Source organism: Pelophylax lessonae (genome assembly GCF_965119305.1).
Source record: "Pelophylax lessonae genome assembly, chromosome: 5".
Lineage (NCBI taxonomy): Eukaryota > Metazoa > Chordata > Amphibia > Anura > Ranidae > Pelophylax > Pelophylax lessonae.
This window is the reverse complement of record NC_138772.1, coordinates 215788847-215813765: the sequence shown is the minus strand read 5'-3', so window position 1 is coordinate 215813765 and position 24919 is coordinate 215788847. Positions and strand designations below refer to the sequence as shown.

The following is a 24919-nucleotide window of genomic DNA, read 5'->3' as shown; positions in this document are numbered from 1 at the left end:
CCACTGTAGCTATGGGACAGGAAGTAAATGAAAATCTCCCCAATGGGACACAAATGTGGAAAAAAAGCTAACAGTGGTTAAAACCCTACCTTACTGTTGTATATATGGCCTGCATGAGGTCAGGGGTGTTGCTAAGGTCCAAAAAGAACCAAAAGAACAAAAGGCACACCTAAGTTAAAATGTTTCCCAAGCTCTGACATTTATCGATATCTCCAAATTAAGTACTTCCTAACCCAATGCATTCGTACTGACTCTACTTTACCGAACTTGACCTTGTTTGAACACGTCTGCACGTCTGCCTACGAGACCCACACACACCCATGGCCCTATCTCCCTTCTTTATTCTAGACTCTCACTCCCCAGTCGACCCCCCCCCCCCCCCACCTACACCAATAAATGGGAACTAGACTTAGCAATATCCTTAGATCCTGATGACTGGTCCAAAATTTGGGAGGCAACGAAGACAGCCTCGCAAAATATAGTGGCCTCTGAAACCAACTACAAGTTTTAATGCGCTGGTATTTAGTACCAGCGCGTATAACAAAATATCTACCATCATACCCCTCGGTGTGCTTCCGAAGTTGCTCGGATGCAGGTACCCACATGCATATCTGGTGGACATGCCCCTAAGTGCAAGAGTTTTGGAAGGCAGTCTTCCACATTCTTTCCACTTTTATGGATGTACCCATCCCTCCAGACCCCTCTTTGGCCCTTTTGAACATGAAGCCAGACAATGTCTCTGGACCCCGACACAAATTGTTTTTACAAGTCACAACAGCAGCCAAGCAAACTATAGCAAAAGCTTGGAAATCCCACACTTACCTATACCCGAAGTGAAAACATAGAATCACAAAAGCAATGATTCATGCCAAAATTGAAGCCGTCCTATTGGGCAGAGTTGAGAAATTTGATAGACTCTGGCAGCCATGGATAGACCACTTCCTCCCACCTAATTTTGACAACTCTCTCCTATTGTCCTGAAACGCCTCCTTGTACCTCCTCAAGCTAATCTTAGGAAACCTGCTCCCCCCCCCCCCCCGGTGACATACCTCCACCCTTCCTTCCTTTCCCCCCCCCCCTTCCCTTTCCTCTCCCCCTTCTTGAGCTTCTTTTTCCTACTTTTCTCCACCCTCTGCATATACCCATACTGTAGTAACTAACACGTCCCAGTTTGATGGACCCCTGCTGGCATGGTTACGACTTTGAATGCACTAGGACTTGTAATCCTTCTTCCTATACCCACCCTTAACCCCTTGTTCTGTTATCATGGTTCTTAACCTTACTATTTTTGCTCTACATTTCTCGAAAATCTGAATGACCTTTGGTGACAATTTTCCCCATGAGGCGGTTGGCAGGTGATTGAGCCACCTCATGCAGGCACAGCGTGTGCCCTTTTTGGGTTGCCTGCGTGCTGGCCAGATTCACCAGATTACACTGTTTATTTGCTATTACAGCTATCTGTTACACCATGTTATTGTTCTTGTTGCTGTGTTTCTCCCATTGTTCATTGTATTTTGGACGTTGTACCTCACTTGTATTCCTTCATAAAATTGTTTAAATAAGAGAAATGTTTCAGAATTAAAAGGGCTCCTTTTTATTTTCCACTAGTTTGGGTGGGGCATGGCTGACAGGGACACCCACTGAGCAAATATTGGGCAATTTATCATGAACTGGCTGAAATTCGCTCTGTGTATTACCAACTCTACTTTAATATTTCTTACCCTAAGCACTTAAGTGGTCTGTTTTAGTATCAAAGAGGAAACTTTTAATATACTTTCTACCCAAAACTAAAGGGGAAGGGCATACAAAGACGTTTATGTGTCTGTTACACAAAATACCAATATCTCCATTTGCATCCACTGAATTCTTCCATAAGCACAAGCAGTAAGCAGCCTTACCCAACTTGGAAAGTAATGGCTGAGCCCTGGGGACACTGGACTGAAAACCTGGGGCTAGTGCCCAATGTGCCAGGGTCCATCAATACCCCCTGGTCTATGCCAGCAATATCTCTTTGTTCTTTCTTTCTATTTCTACTTTTCAGTGCATTTGTTCTGCCAGCACGTCAGTAGATCGGAGACATAACAGTTTCATCTAGTTTAGGCCCAAGACTTATGTAGTAATTAGTGGTGTAACCACAGTGATTTACTGTTTTGAAGCCACGATTGTCTCTTGAAATAACAAAGCCTCTGTTTATAAAGACAGACAAAGCTTTAACTAAGGATATTGCTAACTGCCTTTAGGCAGTATTGTGGTTTAGTGGTTAATATTGTCTTGTTGCGCTGGGGTCCTATATTCATTTACCACTAGGGCACTATCTATTTGGAACTTAGCCTTATACACAGTAAAATGGCCTTAGTGTGTTAACTCAAGTATATAAGATTGTAAAAATCTGATAAAGAGAGAAATGAGAGCCTGATGTGCACTTAAAATATTTCCTTATTACATTACATATAAAACTGAATTTTCCACACTTAATTTAACATTGATTATTGAAATAAAAATCACGGTGCAATTCTCTGATTTTGGAGTCCTGCAAATAATTATGAACATAATTCCAAACATATTTTTTCCAAACATAATTTCAAACATATTTTTAACCACTTAAGCCCTGGAAGATTTTACCCTTCCTGACCAGGGCCTGTTTTGCGATTCAGCACTGCGTGATTTTAACGGACAATTGCGCAGTCGTGCGACGCTGTACCCAAATTAAATTGACGTCCTTTATTTCCCACAAACAGGGCTTACTTTTGGTGGTATTTGTTCACCTGTGCAATGTTTTGATCATGCGCTATAAACAAAAAAAGAGCGACAATTTTGCAAAAATAACAATATTTTTCACATTTTTTTTTATGAAATTACCAAAAAAAAAAAAAAATGTAAAAATCTAATTTTTTTAACATTTTAGGCCAATTTGTTTTCTGCTACATATGTTTGGTAAAAAAAATAGCAATAAGCGTATTTTGATTGGTTTGCACAAAAGTTATTGCGTTTACTAACTAAGGGAAAGATTTTTGTCATTTTTTTTCTTTTTTAATGAGTAATGGTGGCGATCTGCGATTTTTTTTTGCGGGACTGCGACATTGCGGCGGACAGATCGGACCCTTGACTGACATTTTTGACACTTTTGGGAGTACCAGTGACATTACTACAGTAATCAGTGCTATAAATATGCACTGTTACTGTAAAAATGACACTGGCAGGGAAGGGGTTAACTTTATTGGAGAAGGAGGGGTTAAGTGTGTCCCTAGGGGCGTGCTTCTAACTGTGCAGGGATGTGGCTGTTTGTGTAACAGCAGAGAAATACAATTCTGCATAGCAGGACCGTATGATCTCTGCTCTTACACAGGGGAGAATGACAGGCGGCTTTGTTTACATTAGCCGCCTGCCTTTCTCCCGCTGTATCCGACGATCGCGAGTAACATCGGGTCCCCAGGTCACACGCGCGGACTGCTTAGGGAACGAGCGGGGGCGGGAGCGCACCTCCGGCGGCGCGCGCTCGCCCCCTATTGGCTCACAGACTAGTGACGTACCGGTACGTCACTTTGCCTGTGAGGGGCTGACCGCGGCCGTATATAGTCGTGCGGCGGTCGGCAAGTGGTTAAGTACAAATTGGAGGTGGTGTGTTAAATAAAAAAATATATATATTTCTTTACCCTAATTAGAGTAGGTAGAAATAGTAAAATACATTTTAGTGGATGGTTAAAATATAAAAAGTGGAAGCTTTTAGAACATTAAGGGGTGTACTTATAAAACATTCGTGTAGCACCCTCCTAGGTAGGTAAAGCCTAGTATCTCCATCTGCTTATCAGGAGAGCCTGATTAATAGTTAGGCCTGCTGCATGTGTCCAGGGTGTGATTCATCTGGGCTGAGGGAGTGTCCCACTCCCCACTGTATCCAATAGGGGAACCTGTTGGACAATGGAGGAAACCCAGCCAGTGACACACAAGCTTTTGAAACTATCCCAGTGGGTTGGCACAAACAGTGGTGCATCCTGGGATATGTTATAAAAGCTAAGGGCACATGTGACAGGGTGTCTTTGGGCGGGAAGCCAGGTCCCAGAAGGAGGGTGACATTTGTCTCTCCTTCTGTTGCTGTGGATGGTGGTCACAGGCGGTCGGCCTTGTGAGCCAGGAGTGTGGAGCTGAGCCAGGAGGTCCGGGAAAGCTGACTAGTGGAGTTGGAGGCAGAGCAACCTTGGGAAAAACAGTGTCCATGAGTACTGGGAAGCTTGCCGGAGGTCTGCCCAGGAAGGGGACCGCTCCAGTGGAGAGTCAGTGGACAGGTGTCAGTGCACACAGCAAGTGAGAAAGGGGGTGCCAAGTTAGAACCCTGAAGAGTAATTCAAGCAGGAACACATTATCTATCTTCACTTCAGTGGCAAGGTGAAGCAGCAGCCTTGCTGCACACTACAGCTAGTTGTCCTCAAGATTGTGCATAGTTCATAGTTGGAGTATCCCACTTATCCCTTCTCCTATCCCAGTTCCAAATAAAAACACGAAAACCAACATCCCCTGGATTGATTATTGACTGAGCCAAGGACTTTCAAATGCTATTTGTCTGCTATCAGTTGTTAAGGGTAACCCAGGGGAATCCAGAAAGTGTAATACTCAGCACTCCTCTAGGCGGCAGTGTTACATTTGCTGTTCGTCTAAATGTGTTCTGTGCGAATGGGTAAAATTGAATGTTCTCAAGCTAAGTTTTCTGTGGATTGAAAATGTGTAAATAGGGTAAATACCACATTTTGGTCACTAGGTGGCCCTGACTAGCATGACTCAGCTCCATCTAGTGGCCATAATGTGGTATTTTACATATTTCTACATTCAAATTGCAGATAATATATTATGGGAACAGGCATTTATGCATGTAATTTCAATAGATTTTGTTTTATAACACCCCCTCCCCTTAGTGCCTTCATTGATTTTTTTTTGGGGTGTTCCTTCACCAAGATGGACTCATAGTGCAAGTGGCTTTGTTTTTTACCTGTGTTGGAAAGTTCTTCAGCATGTTCACTGATGATTTCTCATTCTCCTTATATGTATCCATATGCTTCTCTCCTATTTGTTGAATGTACCATTCTGTCTAAAGAATATGTAAACCAAACAAACCATTTGTATGAAAAAGTATCCTGCTTTCTTTGTATTGCTTCCTTTGTGTGAAATCCCTAGTGTTCCTGCTAGTTCTATGCCTTGCTATTAAAACCCGACCACACTAGGCATGAGAACACAGTGTAGTCAGTTCTCTAGCTGTGCTGGGAACTCAGCCTGCTTACCTGCAATAATCAAACTTTTGCTCACACCCCCCCTCTCCTCCCTGCACAGCCTTTCACTGAGAAGATCAATGTGCTGCTGTTTCACCTCCTCTAGCTCTTAGGACTCCTCTTGCACACAGGAGATAAAAACACAAAATTTTTTACCGATTTGAAATGAGATGCATTGTTGTTTATGGAACAATGCACACAGCTTAGTAAAGATCAGTAATACAGCAGTAAGTACAGAACCATATACATTTATATATTTGAGTGCAGTTATTTACGTGTATACACTTGTTTATGCATCAATGAGCATGTTTACGTGAGTATAAAAGAGTATATTACAACACTAGCAATGATGAAGAATTTTACTTGTCTATATGCTTATGCACATTTATACCTTCAAAATTTTTGCAATGCTGTTTAACCACTTGCCGGCAGATACACGATTGTCGTCGGGCACCCGCGATCGCTCCCCGCTGAGAAGGAATGATGGTCTTCTGTTTTAAACACAGCACTACATTGTTCTCTCTGGAATGAACACATAGAGCCTGTGATCCTCCTATTTAGGATCACGGGTCTCTGTGTTGATTCCAGAAGTACCTCCCCCATACAGTTAGAAAACACTCCCCTAGGCCCCCCCCCAACCCTTTGATCACCCCTGGGTTAAATCCTTTCCTGCCAGTGTCATTATTACAGTAACAGTGCATATTTTTAGCACTGATTACTATAGCAATGTCACTGGTCCCCCCAAAAGTGTCAAAAATGTCCAATCTGTCCTCCGCAATGTTGCAGTCCCACTAAAAATCGCTGGTCGCAGCCATTACTAGTAAAAAAAAAAAAAAATGACAAATCTTTCCTCTAGTTTGCAGACATGATAACTTTTGCGCAAACCAATCAAAATAAGCTTATTCTGATTTTTTTTTTTACCAAAAATATGTAGCAGAATACAAATTGGCCTAAAAGGATGAAATATTTCGATTTCAAATTTTTTTTTTGGGAATGTTATATAGCAAAAAGTGAAAAATGTTATTTTTTCAAAATTGTCGCTTTTTTGTTCATAGGGCAAAAAACAAAAAATATAAAAATCGTACAGGTAATCAAATACCACCAAAAGAAAGCTCTATTTATGGGAACAAAAGGACATCAATTTTATTTGGGTACAGCGTCGCACCCCATATGGAAGAAAAAATATATTTCCAATATATTTAGGGAACAATTTTTAGAAATATATTGAACATGGCCAAAATTGTAGCATTTCAAATATATTTCCAATATATTTGGGGGAAAAAAATGAATTTTTAAAAAAAATATATTTTAAATATATTTTTCTTCCATGTGGGAAGACTGTGCAATTGTCAGTTAAAATAAGGCAGTGCCGAATTGCAAAAAATGGCCTGGGGGCAGAAGTGGTTAAACAATCTTATATGCTTAGTTTCTAACTATTCAAATATAACCTGCCAAGCCTATTGTGCCTAATTGTAAATCCTGAGTATGTTAACATTTAAAAGGAGATTAAAAACGGAATAAAGGCACTCCTATCTTTTTCTGGAGTTTGTTTCAATTATCTGTCACATGTCAAAGTCCACATGTGACCTGCAAGTTGATTTTTGCAAAGTGCTGACCTAGACCTAGAGGTCCAGATTTCTACTTGTGGCTCCCATAGGCTGCGCTTTCCTCAAACCAAATACTTTGCAGACAGGCCTTCCTTGCAGCTCACCTCCTTCATTTGCGTCGTACACTTATATACACCCTATTATATACTGCTTGAAACATGGATGACTATATTTACTTCAGAGTCCTTTAATAGCAGTAGTTTGGAATGAAGATCAGGGCACACATGTCTTATTTCAAGAGAAATCACATAAGACGGAATGCTTAGATTACATTATTTGGAAACAATAAAACAATTCAGTGAGCGCACATCATCCAGTCATAATCTGTTATCCGTTACCTTAAAAAATTGCACTGAAATTAACTGTGTTCTTTGTATTATGTGTCTGTTCTGTACTCCTGTCACCAATCTACTACATCTCTTAGACCACACACTAACATTCCGCAGCCTTTATTAGTGCAATCAACCTCCCAGAGTACAAGGAGGAGAAATGACTCTGCATAGCATGGCTGACCTGACTGTAACTTGAATATGTGGTGCCTGCAGATTGTGAAGAGCACTAGGATACATGTGTCAGTTCGGGAACTTTTATTTATAGGCCTAAACCAGAATAGAAAATGCCAAAGTATTGTGGGTACACTTATTTTAAATGATTATTCTGACAGATAAAAAATGTGTATCTTATAAACTTATTAGAAATCACACATCATCTAAGTACCCATATACCGGAAAGCAGCTGAATGCCTAAAACCAGTTCAACTTTTGAAGTATTCAGCCTAGCCACAAGACTTTTTACACAACAGCACTGTAAGAACATGATTATACCTTTAGTCCCGCAGAAGCTGGAAGATCACTACTTACTCACCAAAAGATTTAAAGCTCAACGTCGGCCAAAACCATGTTTTATGTTGTGGATAAAGTACGGGATGGGGAGTTGAAGCTTATGTATGCTTTTCATTTCTGCCTTATTTTCCAATAAGAGTCCTTTCACACCGGGGATCCGATAAGGTCTGCCCTTCAGTTTTTCAGACAGATCTGAATAGTAGCTTCATGTAAGGCAGGGTTCAAACTAGTGATCGACCGATAACGTTTTTTCATTGCCGAAACCGATACCAATAGTTTGGTCATCGCGCATCAAAAGATTTAAAGCTCAACGTCGGCCAAAACCATGTTTTATGTTGTGGATAGAGTACGGGATGGGGAGTTGAAGCTTATGTATGCTTTTCATTTCTGCCTTGTTTTCCAATAAGAGTCCTTTCACACCGGGGATCCGATAAGGTCTGCCCTTCAGTTTTTCAGACAGATCTGAATAGTAGCTTCGTGTAAGGCAGGGTTCACACTAGTGATCGACCGATAATGTTTTTTCATTGCCGATACCGATACCAATATTTTGGTCATCGCTTGGGCTGATATTTTCGTACATTTAAGTTTTTTTTTTTTACTTGACAGGTATTCTTGTGGAGGGATCTGGGGGTCTAAAAGACCCCAAACCCCTCCTCTGCACTTAAAAGCATTCAAAACGCCAAGTTTGGCTGTTTTGAATGCTGTAATTTTTTTTAATCTGGCGCCAGTACCCGGAAGTGATGTCATGACATCACTTCCTGGTTTTTGCATGGAGACCTGATCAGAGCCGAATGCGGCTTTGATCAAGTCTTCGGCGGCTGTGCTGGCTGGTTGCCTGGGTTTCCCGTCCAACCGGACGCCGGTACCGGGGTGATGCCTCTAGCTGTAGGCATCACTCGGGTACAAGCACTTTCCGAAATATCGGCAATACCGTTAACCTCCGGGGCTGATTACGATATATCGGGGAAAGTGCATATTGGCCCTCAATATATCGGCTTTGCCGATAATCAGTCGATCCCTAATTCACACATATGCGCCTGCGGGTTAGTGCCCGCGCCCCTTTTCACCAGTTCAGGGGTGAATCAGGTCTGAAATTTTTGCCTGATTTCACACCTTAATCGCACCAGAAGGACCCTTTTTCAATGCGGACGGTGGCTGCCCCGGATCTGTGTGCACAGGCTTCATAGAGAGCACGTCACACTCGCCTGTCATGTGAGTTGGATGTGGGAAAACCTGCATCCAATTTGCATATGTGTGAACCCAGCCTAATGGGCCATACACACTATAAGATTTTCTGAAGACTTTTTCCTTTAGACTTACCAAAACCATATAATATGAGATCAAACCTAAACACTTTCAATTTGTATGCAATCTGGCAGGCCCTTGCACTACATAGAAAAGGTAAATCTGAAGGAAATCTAACCACAAAAGTTGGATAGTGTGTATCCAGCTTTAGTCTGTGGGCAGACAGATGTAAACAAAAGTCCATCTAGGTCAGGCTTTCTAGGCCTTCAGCCTTTTTTTTAATAGACCTAAATATGAGGTAGTCAGAAGTAAACACACACGTTTGTTGGTTTTTGTAGCCCTAACATGGTTCTGTTAAGGTCCAATGGACATGGATGTCACAAATTTGAAGTTTGTACCATTTGGCTTTGATGTAGCAGAAGATCTGTTCAAGGATCCCTGGCTGATTGGAATGACACGAACCATGTGAAAGGGGCCATAAGGAGATTTCTCCTTACCTTCTGTCTGCATGATGGGTGTCCTCCAAAGGGGAACCAGGCAGCTAAAGAAACACATTTTTCGAGTGTGGAAGATTTAGAACTTCTGTCTGGATTTTATTGCATAGAAATGCAAAATAGAGCACCAGACCAAAATTTAGATAAGAGTCCAAGGTAATGGTAATTGTTAATAAAAAAAGTCATATAAAAACTGCAAACGCTTTTCATGCGTAACACCACTTCCCTTTTATCAGGGCTCAACACAGGATAAAACTTGGCTGAAGTAAGAAAAAACCATGGCTTCACAGACCTTTATTAGAACCAGTATTGAACTTTGTACATGGACTAACAGCAGTTTCTAAACATCAATAGCAGATTGGAGGAAGTTGTATGTGAAGTTGGAGGAAGTTGTGTGGATGCCACCTTGCCAGACCTATTGAGTTTGTTTGAAGTTTTCCTTGATATGACTACACTTGCAAGTCTTAAAGTTCCCAGTGCCTCTTTGAGTACATTGTTCCGGATTTTATTGCAGTTTGTGTCCTAATGAAGGAGATTTCATCTCACTTCCTATCCATGTAATAGGTGGCACACAGAACAGCAGAAGAGAATTTATGGGGACACAGTCATCATTTAAAATCTAACTGAACTTCAAACCTATGTTGCTGTGTCCAAATCCTAAAATACATTTTGGCTGGAATTGAACTAAAAATAATGCAATAAAAGGGGTGACTTTCTTTTGCATTGTTGTATAGGCACCTACCTCAATTTAGCTCCCTTCATCACGTACTGCTGACATTTCTCATTATCATCATCATGGACATTTCTTCATCATATACTGCTTGACACCTCTAACCTCATTGTTTCATGTTTAGAGGAACTCTGAAATGGTTGTATACACAGTATGTCTGATTTTCAAAATGATGGTATAGCTTACCTTTTTCTATTTCATTTCATTACTTGAAGTAGTTTTGTTAGTCCAGAGTAAGGTTTTCTCTGATGGACTATACCCCCTCCCCAATTCCTCATCTCCAGAACGCAAGGGGTGTTCTGTAGTCTGACTGGGCAGTGTTGGCAGTGCTGCTTGGGATTTCCATACAGAAATGGCTGCTCACTACAGGGAGATAGAATTTCTTGTAGATCAAGGGGTATATTTTTGTACTTGCAAAAAAAGCATGGGGAAATGTTCAGGTATTTCAGAGATAAAAAGCTATGAAAGAATGAGAAAAAAAGTAAATAAAGAGAAATTTGGTAGGGAGGATAAGGAAAAGAGAGAAGGGACAGAGTGAGGGAGTGTTGAGAAACCCTAGCATATGGAAAAACCTATTCAGAGAAAGGAAATACAATAAGACACGTGGCCACTCACTAAAACTAGAGGAAAGGCGGTTTAACCTTAAAACACGCAGGGGGTTCTTCACTGTGAGAGCAGTAAGGATGTGGAATTCTCTTCCGCAAACAGTGGTATCAGCAGGGTGCATTGATAGTTTCAAAAACTATTAGATGGGCACCTTAAAGACCACAACATACAGGGGTATACAATGTATAAAGCAAACACACACACACATCGGTTGAATTGGATGGACTGATGTCTTTTTTCAACCTCACTAACTATGTAACTATGAAAGGTGTGTGTGTGTGTGTGGGGGGGGGGGGGGGGGGCTCCCAATAACATATTTATTTCTGTGCATAGTTTTATTTTGTTAGAGAAAGTATTTTCCTGTACATAAGTGGAAGAATTGTAGTATATTCAAGTGTCTCTGGTATTCCAGTACTTTAACTCAGTAAAATACATTGCCAGTGGAAAGTTGGCAAATATAATAATATTTATTACTGGCGCTGTTTCCTTTGCAAAGTTAAGCCCACTTTGCTTTATGGTCTTGGACACTGTCACTATCTGCCTGAAATGTGTTTTTTTTTTTTTCCATTCCGTTGAATCATTTACATCTCATAGATATGCATGTTTCAATTTACTGAAACATGTAAATGCTTCTCTTTTTTTTTTTTTTTTAATTGAAGGGAAATCTATTTAGCTACATCAAAATGCCAATGTAAGCCATTCATGTAAGGGGGAAACAAATCTTGCTTCACTTTACTGCATATTGGTGATCCTCAACATTGACCAGACTGGCGTATTTCACAGGAAACTATTTTCTATAATTAAATTTTCTTGGTATTTTCATATGGTTCAATGCACTACTGTCTGCAGAAAACAGTATATAAGAAGCACGTATTTAGGGTCTGTAATTTTAATGCTTGCTTTTAAAGTGTTCCTAGTTTAAAATCCACTTTGCTGACATTACTGTGCTAAAATATCCAAGTGAGTGAGCATTTGTCCATAGAAACCAATCAGATTACAGCTATCATTCCCTAACCTGCACTTGAGGAAAGACAAACATTTATGTTAGTTGCTGTGCAACACATTTTGAAATTCTAAATCTAGCCAAGGCTTGTAAGGGCTAACAACTCTTTTTATTCCTCTTTATTTTCCATTGTGGAGATTTAGGGTTAGATTTACTAAAGGCAAATAGACTTCACTTTGCAAACAGTGTTAAAACAGAAAAAGAGGACAGCGCTCAAAAATTAATAACCAATAATCAGAATTCTGTGAATATAAGGATATCAAATAAATATCAGATTCAAATAAAGTGACAGTGCACAGTGCAAATTGCAATGCAAACAAAGTGACAATCCATAAATTCTGTGTATATCACATTCAAATAAAGTGACAGTGCACAGTGCACAGTGCACAGTGCAAAAACGCAGTGCAAACAAGTGACAATGCATAAATTCTGTATAAAATAAAGTAACTTGTAGACAAAAATAACAGTCCTTATGTGCAAAAAAATGCAGGTGCAAATATGCAACAAAAACAGTTCGGTGCCTTAAAAGTGCTCAGTGTCCTAAAAAGGAGCGCTTCCTTTTGCTGAGATGGAAAAGGAGGAAACGGAAATCCACCGCCAAATGTTCTACACACTTACCAGATGGCCCCTTGGGGTCTAGCATTGGTAAGTGGTACGCTGTGTACAGGATCCCAGTATGGATGGAATGCCGGCCCCAGCTTGTGTATGGATCTATCCACTTGAAAAGATTGGTGAAACTTCCTCCAATGCCTCTCCTCAGACCACACTCAGACCGATCATATAAAGTATAAGGACTTCATGGTATAGTATGTAATTGCAGTTTAATTAAGAAAAATAGGAGCCACTTACATCAAGTTGTACAAGGAATAGCATTCAAAGCATCGCACGCCGGTTTGCGTTCCGGCTGCGTTCCAAGGAACCGGAAGTGACGTGGGCGTAATGCGCGGACCCGATTAGTTTCGTCATCAGGGGCTGACGAAACCGGTCGGGTCCACGCATATTTGCACCTGCATTTTTTTGCACATAAGGACTGTTATTTTTGTCTACATCTTACTTTATTTTATACAGAATTTATGCATTGTCACTTGTTTGCACTGCGTTTTTGCACTGTGCACTGTCACTTTATTTGAATGTGATATACACAGAATTTATGCATTGTCACTTTGTTTGCATTGCAATTTGCACTGTGCACTGTCACTTTATTTGAATCTGATATTTATTTGATATCCTTATATTCACAGAATTCTGAATATTGGTCATTCATTTTTGAGCGCTGTCCTCTTTTTCTGTTTTAACATTCACTAAACACATGTTGTTTTTGGACTAGCAGCTCATAAATAATAATAATTTTAAGTATTTTATTATTTGCACCGTTTTCCTATGCGTGGTCATGTGACCTATTGAGTCACCCTTTTCCACTTTGCAAAAAGTACCTAATCACGTGCAAGCGAAATAAAAAACACAGCATTTATGCTTTCACATGATTGGATGATGGAAGTCAGCAGAGCTTCTGCTCATTTACTAAGCTCTGGAGCAACTGTACTTTGCAAAGTGCACAATCTTTTTGCCTTTAGTAAATCAACCCCTGTCTGTCACTTTCAGTCCTAGCAAAAGGGTGCCACCCATACAAATGGGCATTTACATTTTTCCTTCCAGAAGCCTACAAAGCATTGCACCCATAATCAGTGGATCATAGGTGGTGCAAAATCAGGATCCTGCAGACACATGCTACATCTTTCTTGTTCGTACTTCTGTACAGGTTTTCAGTTATAAAGCTGGAGGAATTATCAGTCAACTATAAGGGTGCTCATCAGCTCCCTCGCAGTCGATTGAGGTATGAAGTTTATCTATTCAGCGATCTGTACCGATTTTTAATGTGACAGCTTCTGTGGGAGAGAGGACCCCCAACCTCCCCCCCCCCCCCCGCTGTCACAAAGGGGCATTGGGGGGTGAGCAGAGAGCATGTTATATCCCCAATACGGGTGTAATATGTTCCAAACATGAACTCATCCTTTAAGGATTGAGGAACTGATTACTCAAGTAGACAACTATGTAAACCAGAACAGGCATCAGAACATAAGGATCAAGGGGTTGCATGAAGCTACTGCACCGTTGGATCTCGTACTGACACTGCAGGGGGTATTTATTCAAATTCTAGATAACCAAGCACCTGATCATATTGAAATCGACAAGGCCCACAGAACCCCAATGCTGCCCACATTAAAGTGTAACTAAGCCCTACAATGTCATCTACAATTTACACAAATACATCATAAACAAAGCCACTAGGCAGGCAAGAAAATGTGGACTTGGATAGCTGGAAACTGCTGCTGCTGATGGCCTTTTATGGAAATCTTCCATTGAGAAGGTTCCACATACAGCTGGGGTTTCCTGTTCCATTTGATTACAGCCAAGTAGAGTAAAACCTCATCCCTTTGGGACAAAACAGACCTCCCTCACTTTCCAGAGAAACTTAACCCACCAGAGGTGGACCCAGATTGGAGGGTATCCCAGTACCACAACGCCAGAAACCCTGGAAACCATCTGCCTCTCACATGAAGAGGCAATGGACAATCACAAAGCAAAAAACATCTGGAGCCTGATCCCTACACCCCAGTCCATTACCACTAAATGACTTGTTTTTCTTCCATCGAACCTGCTGGTTGAGATTGTTTATATTTTTGTACTGTTTCTCCAAAAGACTATGGTTTTTATATTCCTTCAAGAGAAAGTCCCGATTTCATGTTTGTTTTGCTGACTTTTGCCATCCCTGGACAACTGGTAGCACACGATCATGGTGGGGGCTCCAACATTCTTCTGCTCCTTTGGTATCACACTTTTTGGAGAGCAGGGCCCAGTGTTGTTGTACTGTCAGGGACTCCTGTCACACAGGGTTTGCTGCTACCTTTAGCATTTTGCGGCACGTGCATTGAATGGCTCCCCTGTTTATTGCTACTACTGACTCTTAACCACTCACAAGCTTCATCTACTCTACCTACTGGTGTGGCTAAATAGTGCATTACCCCCACTTTAGATGTATTGCATACTTTCGTGTCTTCTAAGCACTAAAAGTCTCCTGCTGCAAGTTTCTCTCCTTATCTTTTTTATCCTTGTCATATTATGTACTTTCCAGTTAAACTAGTGGGTTTGTCAATCTGCTCAATCGATCTATCTTTCTAAAATCAAAACGCAGAGGTATCCGGTACTATCACTGTTTTAAAACATGGACTTGGATATCTTTTTATTTATTGAATGCTGCAGCTTTATTATTATCCTAATCTCTTTTTAAAGGGAACTGGGCTGTGGATTTCCTTGGGATGTGTAGCCCCTGCCCCCCAGTAGGCATTGTTCCAAGTTCTAATGCTGCATTTTGATGTTTTTTTGAGGGTACAGTGTGTCGGGTCAGGGACCGGCCCCTCCCACATTTTGATTGTACTTGATTTTGTGACTATATGTTACCTATAGTTATTCCTGCTTATGGTTGCATTTGTATTGTGTTTTTTTTTTTCTTTTATAGTCTGCTTACCTTGAGTCCTTCCATGTTCACTTCTCCCACAGCAGAGATATATTGTTCATTAAAATACTCCCAATATAGACAGGGGAATTCATAAGGAGTGCTTAAGGCACTCTTTAGAATTCTGACGCACCTCTAATTACCAAATGTCAGTGTAGGCAACACATTTTTATTTTCCCCTTTGTACGCACCAAGTGTGGAGATACACTCATCTCAGATGGTCCATACAGACACTCTGCCCTGTCTGAATGCAAATGTGCTTCTTCCCCGCTGTTGCACCTATCACACAGACATCACAGTGGCTGGGGGGAATTTTGTGTTTGGGGGGTGGAGCCTGAGGGGGATTTACAGACTCTAGTTCCCCATTAGGTCTGCCCCTTTGTTATTGACAGCTGGCAGTGGGTGGACCCTTAACCAATTGACAGCCTGCTTTTGGCCATAGAATCTGCCTACTACCTGCTGTCAATTACAAGGTGGGAGTGAACCTGATGGGAAACTAGTGTCTCTACTTCCCCCTCAGGCTCCTACAACTGTTGCATCACTTGTTGCTAGGAGGCTGTCAGCTGTGAAGCTGACTGCGTCCTTAGCAACCAGTGACAGAGAGAGGGTAGCAACGATAAACATGCCACTCTGCTACACTGCATACAGGACAGGCACCCTGCTTGTCTCTGTATGTCAAGTTAAAGTAGGTCTTAATTATCTCCAGTTTCATTATCTATAAGTAGTTATTTTTACATTTTGTGTTTTAATAGAGCCTCTTTGTAAAAATTGCACTATTAGGAACTACCTGAATCTGCCGCATTTGCCGCAAATTTACTGAAACTGTCGGTACGCATTTTGAATCATAATTTCCTACCACTTTACCTATCCCACCCTCTCCTATTTCTTCTCTTATGCCTGGTACACACAGGCGGAATATCAGCAAGTATTGGACAATGGCTTCCAGCGTTGACCGCTGACCGTTCTGGTGGGGGGGGGGGGGTGTCCCTGTCAGGACACGATAACACAGTAGAGAGATCACTGTACTGACATTGCATAATTAGTACAGTGAGCTCCTCAGTTTTTTTTTTTTTTTTTCGTTTAACCTGCTGGGTTGAATGAGAAATTACTTAAAGTGTTGACCAGCCTTTACCCTTCTGCTTTAATGCTTTAAAAATCTCTTTAGTCACTTGATGTGTTATCTAAATTGTAGGCAACTTGAGATTCAAATCACATATATCACAAAGAAAAAAAGAAAAAAGGGCGCTGAGATTTGTTTGAAATTTTTTTTATTTTTGACTTGCAGATCCCCTGTGTGGGAAGCTTATCATTGTCATCAACTAATGCCTACTGCTAGTGCTGCTGTAACCATGACTGTTGTTTGTTAGGTGGCAATAAAAATCAAAGGGTCTGGCTGGAGTTATAGTACTGCACTACTTTAAAAACAATTTAGAGCCATTGCCCTTACCATCTTATAGCTATAACCCACTGCAGTCCTGTTCAATTAGATGGGGGGCCATTTCTCCATAATGGAGAAGCAATTTCCTTTCAGTATTGCAAATAGACAATTTTTCTATTAGGACCAGTTAAGAAAAAGCTGCACATGTGCACTGTTTGGCGACTCAATGGCTTAGTGCAGAGCACTAGGTCACTTGCTGCAGTCCCCTGAAGACACAAACTGATATGAAACCAGTTGGGCAGAACTTACTTGTGACATAATTGTGCATGCCAGATGCTCTAGCGACGCCATGTCTCCCTTTTTGAATATAATTACTGACTAAAAATTGATGCAGTCTGTAATACTGGGCCATAGAATTTTTGATGTGTTTCTTTTGCGTTATGGTGCATGGCAATTTTGTTGATGGTCCACTGGAGTTTATGCAAAGTTGCTGGAACCAATATATCAGATCAGCTGGTGGATCCTTGATGTGAGATTGCTCCAGGTTGTTGCTGTTTGCCTTTGGATTTCTTTAAGCTAGATCAACATCCTATAATTTAGAGGTCTGATCATTTCATTAAGACGTGCCTCTATAGGTGGTGGGATATTTCACAAGCAATGTTTTATTTTTTGCACCATAGGAGCACATTAATACATATGAATTCTGATGATAAATTAGGCAAATATTGTATGCATTTTTGCATTTAAAGAGACAGTACACTGTTTGTACTTAGCACTTTCTCAGCTTGGAAGTTGCACCTATTTGATGAACTGATCATATATTTATTAATGTATTTGTTAAATTTATACACTTTGTGACTTAAAGAGATAGCACACTCACTTTTAGATTAGAGCACTGGCGCTGCCAAAGTCAGCACAGGACAAAGTTGCTGGAGGTCTGTAATAGGGAATATCTATGGCACGGCCACTGCCTTGCTAAAGAAGCTGAGGGTAAAGGCGATGGACTGGCCAAGCATGTCTCCAGACCTAAACCCTATTGAACATCTGTGGGGCATCCTCAAATGGAAGGTGGAGGAGCGCAAGGTCTCTTACATCCACCTGCCCTGTGATGTCGTCATGGAGGCGTGGAAGAGGACTCCTGTGGCAACCTGTGAAGCTCTGGTGAACTCCATGCCCAAGAGGGTTAAGGCAGTGCTGGAAAGTAATGGTGGCCACACAAAATATTGACACTTTGGGCCCAATTTGGATGTTTTCACTTAGGGGTGTACTCACTTTTGTTGCCAGGGGTTTAGACATTAATTACTGTGTATTGAGTTTTTTTAAGGGTACAGCAAAATTACACTGTTATACAAGATGTGCACTCACTACTTTACATTGTAGCAAAGTGTCATTTCTTCAGTGTTGTCACATGAAAGGATATAATAAAAAATGTACAAAAATGTGAGGGGTGTACTCACTTTTGTGAGATACTGTATGCACACACATATATATATATATATATATATATATATATATATATAGACACACACATATATATGACATACATACACACACATTAGATAGATAGATAGATAGATAGATAGATAGATAGATAGATAGATAGATAGATAGATAGATAGACACACACATATATATATACACAGACATTACCATACTCACACACTTCATCTGCTTGAAGGGTGTTGAGTGGGCCATCCTCACCCCCAGTACTCTCCAATCCAGTCAGTGGAAAGTTGCTGAAACTCTGTTCCCTGCTCTCTGATTGGCAGCAGGTGGGCGGGGCCAGAGTTATGTTTTGCTGCCTGGGTTGAATGGCCAGTCCCCACCTCCAGTCCTTGCCTCCAATCAGCAACAGGTGGGCGGGTCTTGAAGTTTATCTCCTGTGATGTTTTCCAGCCCACATTCGTGACATCTTCTCTAGGGGTGGGCTGTGGAGTGCCCGGGCTCCCTACAGGAGGCTAGAGTGTGGGAGGGGCGGGGGAGGTTCCCTGGTGATCAGCTACAATGCGCATCTGTGAAATGCATGTATTAAAGGAGCCCAGTGCCAGAACTAATTCCCGCACTGGTCTCTGGGACTCCAGCTGGGTTCGCAGAACGCTGGGATTTACTTGAAATCCCAGGTCGGTCCTGGGAAATCCGGGACGGTTTGGGGTATGGGCTTTAAGTCCAGTTATGTAGTAACTTAAAATGACACAATATAAGGCATTCTGTGATTGGACAAGGGGAGAATAAATGTTACTATGTTCAATTACGGAACACCTTATATTTTTTTAAAAGGATGCAAGATGTTTTATGAATGGAGGAGCTGCAGAGTGGGTGACTATCTGTGGTCCAGCCCTGGTTGTCAGTTTCAGTGCTTACTGTCAGGGGTTGCATTATCCTTCCAGTCTCAGGAATGAGGGTACATTATTGGTACCTAGTTAATGCCCCAGTATTGCTGTCGCCCAGAGTTCAGCTTTGAAGTGAACTTAAAGCTGCATGACCTTCTGCTGCATTCTGTGTAAAATATAAACCGAGAGCTCAGTGCATGCACTGTGGAGAGGACTTTGGGGATTAACATGTTGTTTTTGCTGCTGTTACTATGCAGTATTCTTTGTATTTCAGTTCTGATGTAATTTAATGTGATAATACTTCTCAACATCCGCTCAAAAACATTGACAAGAAAGTGCTGCTGAAAAATATGTAACTGATTTTAAATGCAGTAGTTTTCAGGCCCACATATTTGTGGTTTATTTAGTTCCCGATCTGGATGAGGTTTAGACCTTTGAGGCTGGGCGGTATATGTGGTGAAGTGTAACAATGTAAGGCCTCACACAGCCAAATGTAACTATATAGAATATGTTATACTAGATTGTTATCTTTATTTCTTCCAGAATATAAAAGGAAATATGGAGAAGAACATGGTTCTTGCCAAGCTGGGACTGCAGGATCGTTTATGGAGGTCAGTAGTAACTTAACTATATAATAATAAAAACTATAATATTGTCTAATTGGCTGTACTTATATAATAAATACAAATGCATCTTGTACTGGTGTCATAGATGTTCTGAACTGTTTGTAAACGATTAAGTACTGTAAATGAAAAAAATAAGTGTTAAAGGAAGTGGAAATCCTGATTTATTTTTCGTACATCACGGGACACAGAGCCATATTCATTACCATATGGGTTTTTAGGCCACATATAGGTGAATGGACAATGGCAACCAATCAGACAGGAAGTCCCCTTCATAACCCCTCCTACACAGGAAGTACCTCTGTTTTTTCGCCAGTGTCTTAAAGGTGATGGTCATGGTGGAGAAGCTCTCCACATTTTTTTTTTCAAAGATGAAGAAATAAAGATAATGCTACAATCCCTGATCAAAGATTATTAATCAGATTCATCCAAAAGAGTCAAAGACTAAAAGGATGGTACCTGAGCCTCGGGAAAGGAGATACAAGGTTTTGCCTGTAATGTTGTCCTTTTTAGGCACTGGACCCTGGGATCTGGACCCTTGGTAAAACACACCCCAAAGGGGTTCCGGCAGGGTGCTCTTCAGGTTCAAGGGAGTTGCCCCTCAAAAACAAGGGGACCCAGGCCTTGAAGGTCAGCAAGTGAAAGAAACTCACCGTGATGGGTGAAGATTAGGATTCTTGTTAATAGACAGAATCCTGTGGTGGGACTGGTAAGTCAACTTTAAAAATATTTTTATGCACTGTTCCCTTTAAAAGAAAACAGATATTGTGTGCCATGTTGGTCTCTATAAAGAGACAATAGGTGTATTAGCTGTATCAAAGAATATCTTGAGGGAATAAGATTCCCTATGTAAATAAGGTAAAACCAGCATAAGCAGCCAATCACTGTAGTGTCATCACATACAATAACAATAATAAATAAAAGAATAGATCGGCGCTATAGTATAAAATTTTAAAAAAAAGCAAACATGCAACTATTTTGATTCATAATGGACTTTTCAATATGCATTAATTATATTTAATCCTCTTGTATGATTTGTTTTTTACTTTTGCTGAATTATTATACACGTGGAATTAATTTATCACTTTATTTTTAGCATGATATGCACTTTTATATACATGATCATAATGTGTTCACGTTGTTTGATTTTATTTCCTATGCATTAGTTGCATTTTTACTTTTTTAAAACTTTATGCTATAGCGCCAATCTATTCTTTTTTTATCATTATTAAATGAATAGTTATTAAATAAAGACATTAAAAACAGTTCTCCATGAGTGGCGGAATGCCGAGGTGTGGACGGCCATAGAACACTGACTGTGCGCCAAAACAGTGGCGGCGGACCCGCTGTGTCCACTCGGATTGGAAGCGAGTACTTCAGCTGGATGTGTGCGGCCAGGCTGGCCGAGAGGCGCAGGGAGATGATGTCAGAGGCTGTCAGAGGCTACTGCCAGTAGTGATGTGGTGTACACAAATGGATGATAGATCCGATATCCAGCAGACTGTCATGGGACTGTCGTCATGACAACACATAGCAGAAACACAAGATCTCTGTCTTCCTTACTAGCAGAATGGTGGTCTGCCTTGTTTACATAGGCAGACAGCCATTCTGCCTCTCTCCAAATGATCGCCGGGTTTCCAGCAGACATCGGGTCTGCTGGACCCGCTGATTGGCTCCATTCACAGCGGGAGGGGGACTCCAGTAGCACGCGTGCGCGCCCCAGACCAAGAAGAAGAAATCACGTACTGGTTTGTGATTTTGCACTTAAAGAGGAGTTCCAGCCTTTTCACTCACCTGTCCCACTGTCCAGCGATGCGGCCGCCCGAAGCCTCAATCCTCTTCCCTCTGTTCTCGGCGGCGCCGGCATCACTGGTGTGGGCACCCGGCTGTGACAGTTTGCGGCTTCACAGCCGGGTACGCACTGCGCATGCGCGAGTTGTGCTGCGTGTCTTGATTGGCCGGCAAACTTCTGGGACCTCTGACATGTCCCAGAAGATTGCAGGGAGGGAGGGGGAGAGGAGAACTTCCGTTCAGGGCACAGCGGCGCTCCGAGCGGAAGTGGGAGCGGGTACCTGTCAAGATTAGGTACCCGCTCCCCCCCCAACAAAATGACATGCCAAATGTGGCATGTCAGGGGGTTATTACTACCTAAAACGGAAGTTCCACTTTTGGGTGGAACTCCGCTTTAAGGGCTGCCCTGCCGCAGTATATGTTTGTGGAGCAGTCCTTAAGCGGTTAATATAACTTTAATGAAAAACTGGCTATGTTTCACTTTGCTCATTATGAAAAAATCATGCTGGTTTGACCATGTCCCAATTTTCCATGGGCCAAACGCAGATTTGGCTAAAGCAGCTCCCATTTTTGCGATCTCACTATGTCTACTTCAATGGGCAGAAGCTGCAACTCCATGACATAAATGAGGGTACTATTTATACTGTTCCTGAAAGATTGCCAACTGCAAGCAAGAAGTGTCCCTAGCAGGAGGTGGGCTATAAAGAAAGGAGTGACCCGTTGTGGAGGAAGCAGATCGCTTTTCCTTGGCTATGATCAGGAACTGCCTGGGGAGACAAACTAGAAAGTGACTATAGATGAGACAAGACAGGGAAATATAGAGGGTCTGGAACTTGTGTAAAATAACTCTAGGATAAAAAAGTTTATATTATATTTGAAGCAAAATCCACATTTTTTATGACATTTCCTGACTTGAGAAAGGAACAAAGTCATCCTTATTGGACTCCTGGAAAGCATTGTTTTCTGTTTACCATTCTATTCTTCTAACTGCTCGTGAATGAGAATAGTTTACATAAAAAAAAGTTTTGCTGATTACGAGTAAGCCATGTTATGGAAACAGGTTAAAGTGACCCATTACTGTTTACTCAAGGAAAGTTGGCTGGAAAACCTCTTTGGAAATCTGTGCCTGTAAATGGAAACAATGACATCTAATCTTTAATTTACAAGGACAGTGTTTATACTTTTCCTGACGTAATGAAGAATCCCCTCAGCTTAGTTAGTGTAACAGAGGCCTAAAACAGAGGCCTCCGCATTTCTCCTACACTCAGAGCAGCTGTCTTAGCAGGTCTATTATAGGATTTCTACTAATATAGCCCGAGCGAAAATGTAACAGTGAAATCTTAACCACTTTCATTGTGAGTTTCACTCCTCACCCTCTTATTCTTGTTAAGAATGTACTTAAGAATAAAAAGCAAGGGTAGCTAAAATTTTCTAGCACTTGCGTACTAGTGTTACTAGTTTTAGAAATCCAATTATTCTAAAAGTAGAATACGTAGTCCACTTGCATTGAATGTTTTAAAGTTCAGCAAATACATGACTTTCCTTTTTGACTGCTGTTAAATATATTTACCACTTTAATACCGGACACTTTAACCCCCTTCCTGCCCAGGAGATTTACAGATATCAGCACTGTCACACTTTGAATGACAACTACTCAGTCATGCAACGCTGTACCCTAATAAAATCTTTATAATTTTTTTTTTTAGACAGATAGAACTTTCTTTTGGTGGTATTTAATCACCACTGTTTTGTTTTTTTTATTTAAACTTATTTTGAATTAAAGAATAAAAGACTGAAAATTAGAAAAAATCCCCCATGTTTTTCTTTGTTTCTGTTAAAAACATGTTGTAGATAAATAATCTTTCTTCTTAAATTTAGGCCAAAACTTATTCTGCTACATTTCTTTTGTAAAAAATAACCCAAATGAGTGTACATTATTCAGTTTGTAGGAAAGTCTACAAACTATGGTATATATATATATATATATATATTTAAAAACTGGTCAGTCCTGATGTACTGATGACCTGTCCCATTCCTTGAGGCCCTGAAAAAGCCAAAATAGTACAGATACCGCCCAAATTACCCCTTTTTGGAAAGTAGACCGTCCAGGGTATTTAGTAAGAGGCATGGTGAGTTTTCATTTTCATTTTTGTCACAATTTTTTGGAAAACAAAGTAATTAATACATTTTTATTTCATTTTTTTTTTTTTTTTTTTACATACTATCATCAAAGCAGTACAGCGTCACCTTATGACTGGTGTGTGTGGCTGTGATCAGCCATACTGAGTTGTGACAGTATGTAAAAGAAAAAAATAATTGTCTTTCAATTTTTGAAAAAAATATTTATTTTTTACCTTTTTTCATTATTATTATTATTTTTTTTTTTTTTACATACTATGACCAGAGCAGTACGGTGTTACTTACTCTGGGTAAGTGATCCTGATTATTTTATTTTTTTAAACACTATGATTGCTTATAACAGTGGTGAACACTATGATTGCTTATAACAGTGGTGATCACTGTTATAAGCAATCATTTTTTTATTGCCATCTATTCATCCAGTGTCAACTATTGTGAAGCTGAGATTGGCCAAAGCTTTTACATGGTACATATGCACTGTGATTGGCCCTATTTGTACTAGGTGATCACTGTGACCAATCATAGAGATCCACACAATAGTACGTTAGAACATTGAAAGTATTGCGCAAAGTAAAAATCTAATCAAATGTGTGGAATATAAATTGTGTTAAAAATGTTAAAAAATATATATTAGATTCGATTTTTACTTTGCGCAACACTATTTTATATTTATTGGCTCTGTTAACACTTTTATGAGAAGTGAAGTGTCTGGGGCATTTTAAAGATCTTTATTAGGAAGGTTGCTCGCAGGAATTTTTATCTTTTTAACATTGAAAGTACACTGCACATTGCATTTTATTATTTTCAATATTAAGGGCCAGTTCGCACCATAATAAGGTGCAGGAAAACCCATGTTCCATGCATGTTTCCTACACCGTGCATAAAAAGTTGTGATCTGCAACCGGTGTCAATGTTAACTTAACAGGCCAATCACAGTGCGATCCAGTTTCTGTGCATTTTATAAAGTAGTGCATGCACTACTTTTGGTGCGGTCCAGCATGATTTCCGCCCTCTCAAATGAATAGGCTGAAATCGAACTGCAGCAAAATCGTATGTAACTCACACAGGAATGCACGGCTCATTTCTTTGTGCTTCATGGTGCGTACCGGCCCTAAAGGTTTATATTTCACCACTTAAACATGGAAATATGCTTTCTGACAACTTTATCTATTTGTAAAGCTGCTCTGGATAATTGATTTATGAAGTCTCTGGCCAATAACATTTTTAGGTTTTGCAGCATTTTCCTAATCTGTCTACACATCGTACCTTTCTATTTCAGATGTCTAAAAATGGATGAAGCAAGATGTCAACTGATTTCATATTTTTAAAAGAAAAGGGAAACAGGTGACAAAAAATCAC

At 40.6% G+C, this 24919-nt stretch overlaps 1 protein-coding gene across 1 annotated transcript in view; it reads left to right on the top strand.

The window, feature by feature from the left end:
• Positions 1–24919, top strand: part of ITGA9 (integrin subunit alpha 9) — a 578355-nt gene that overhangs the window by 153575 nt on the left and 399861 nt on the right. The window contains exon 5 of the mRNA XM_082257332.1: positions 19551–19618. Coding sequence (XP_082113458.1) covers positions 19551–19618 — 68 coding nt within the window. The remainder of the gene's footprint in view (positions 1–19550; positions 19619–24919) is intronic.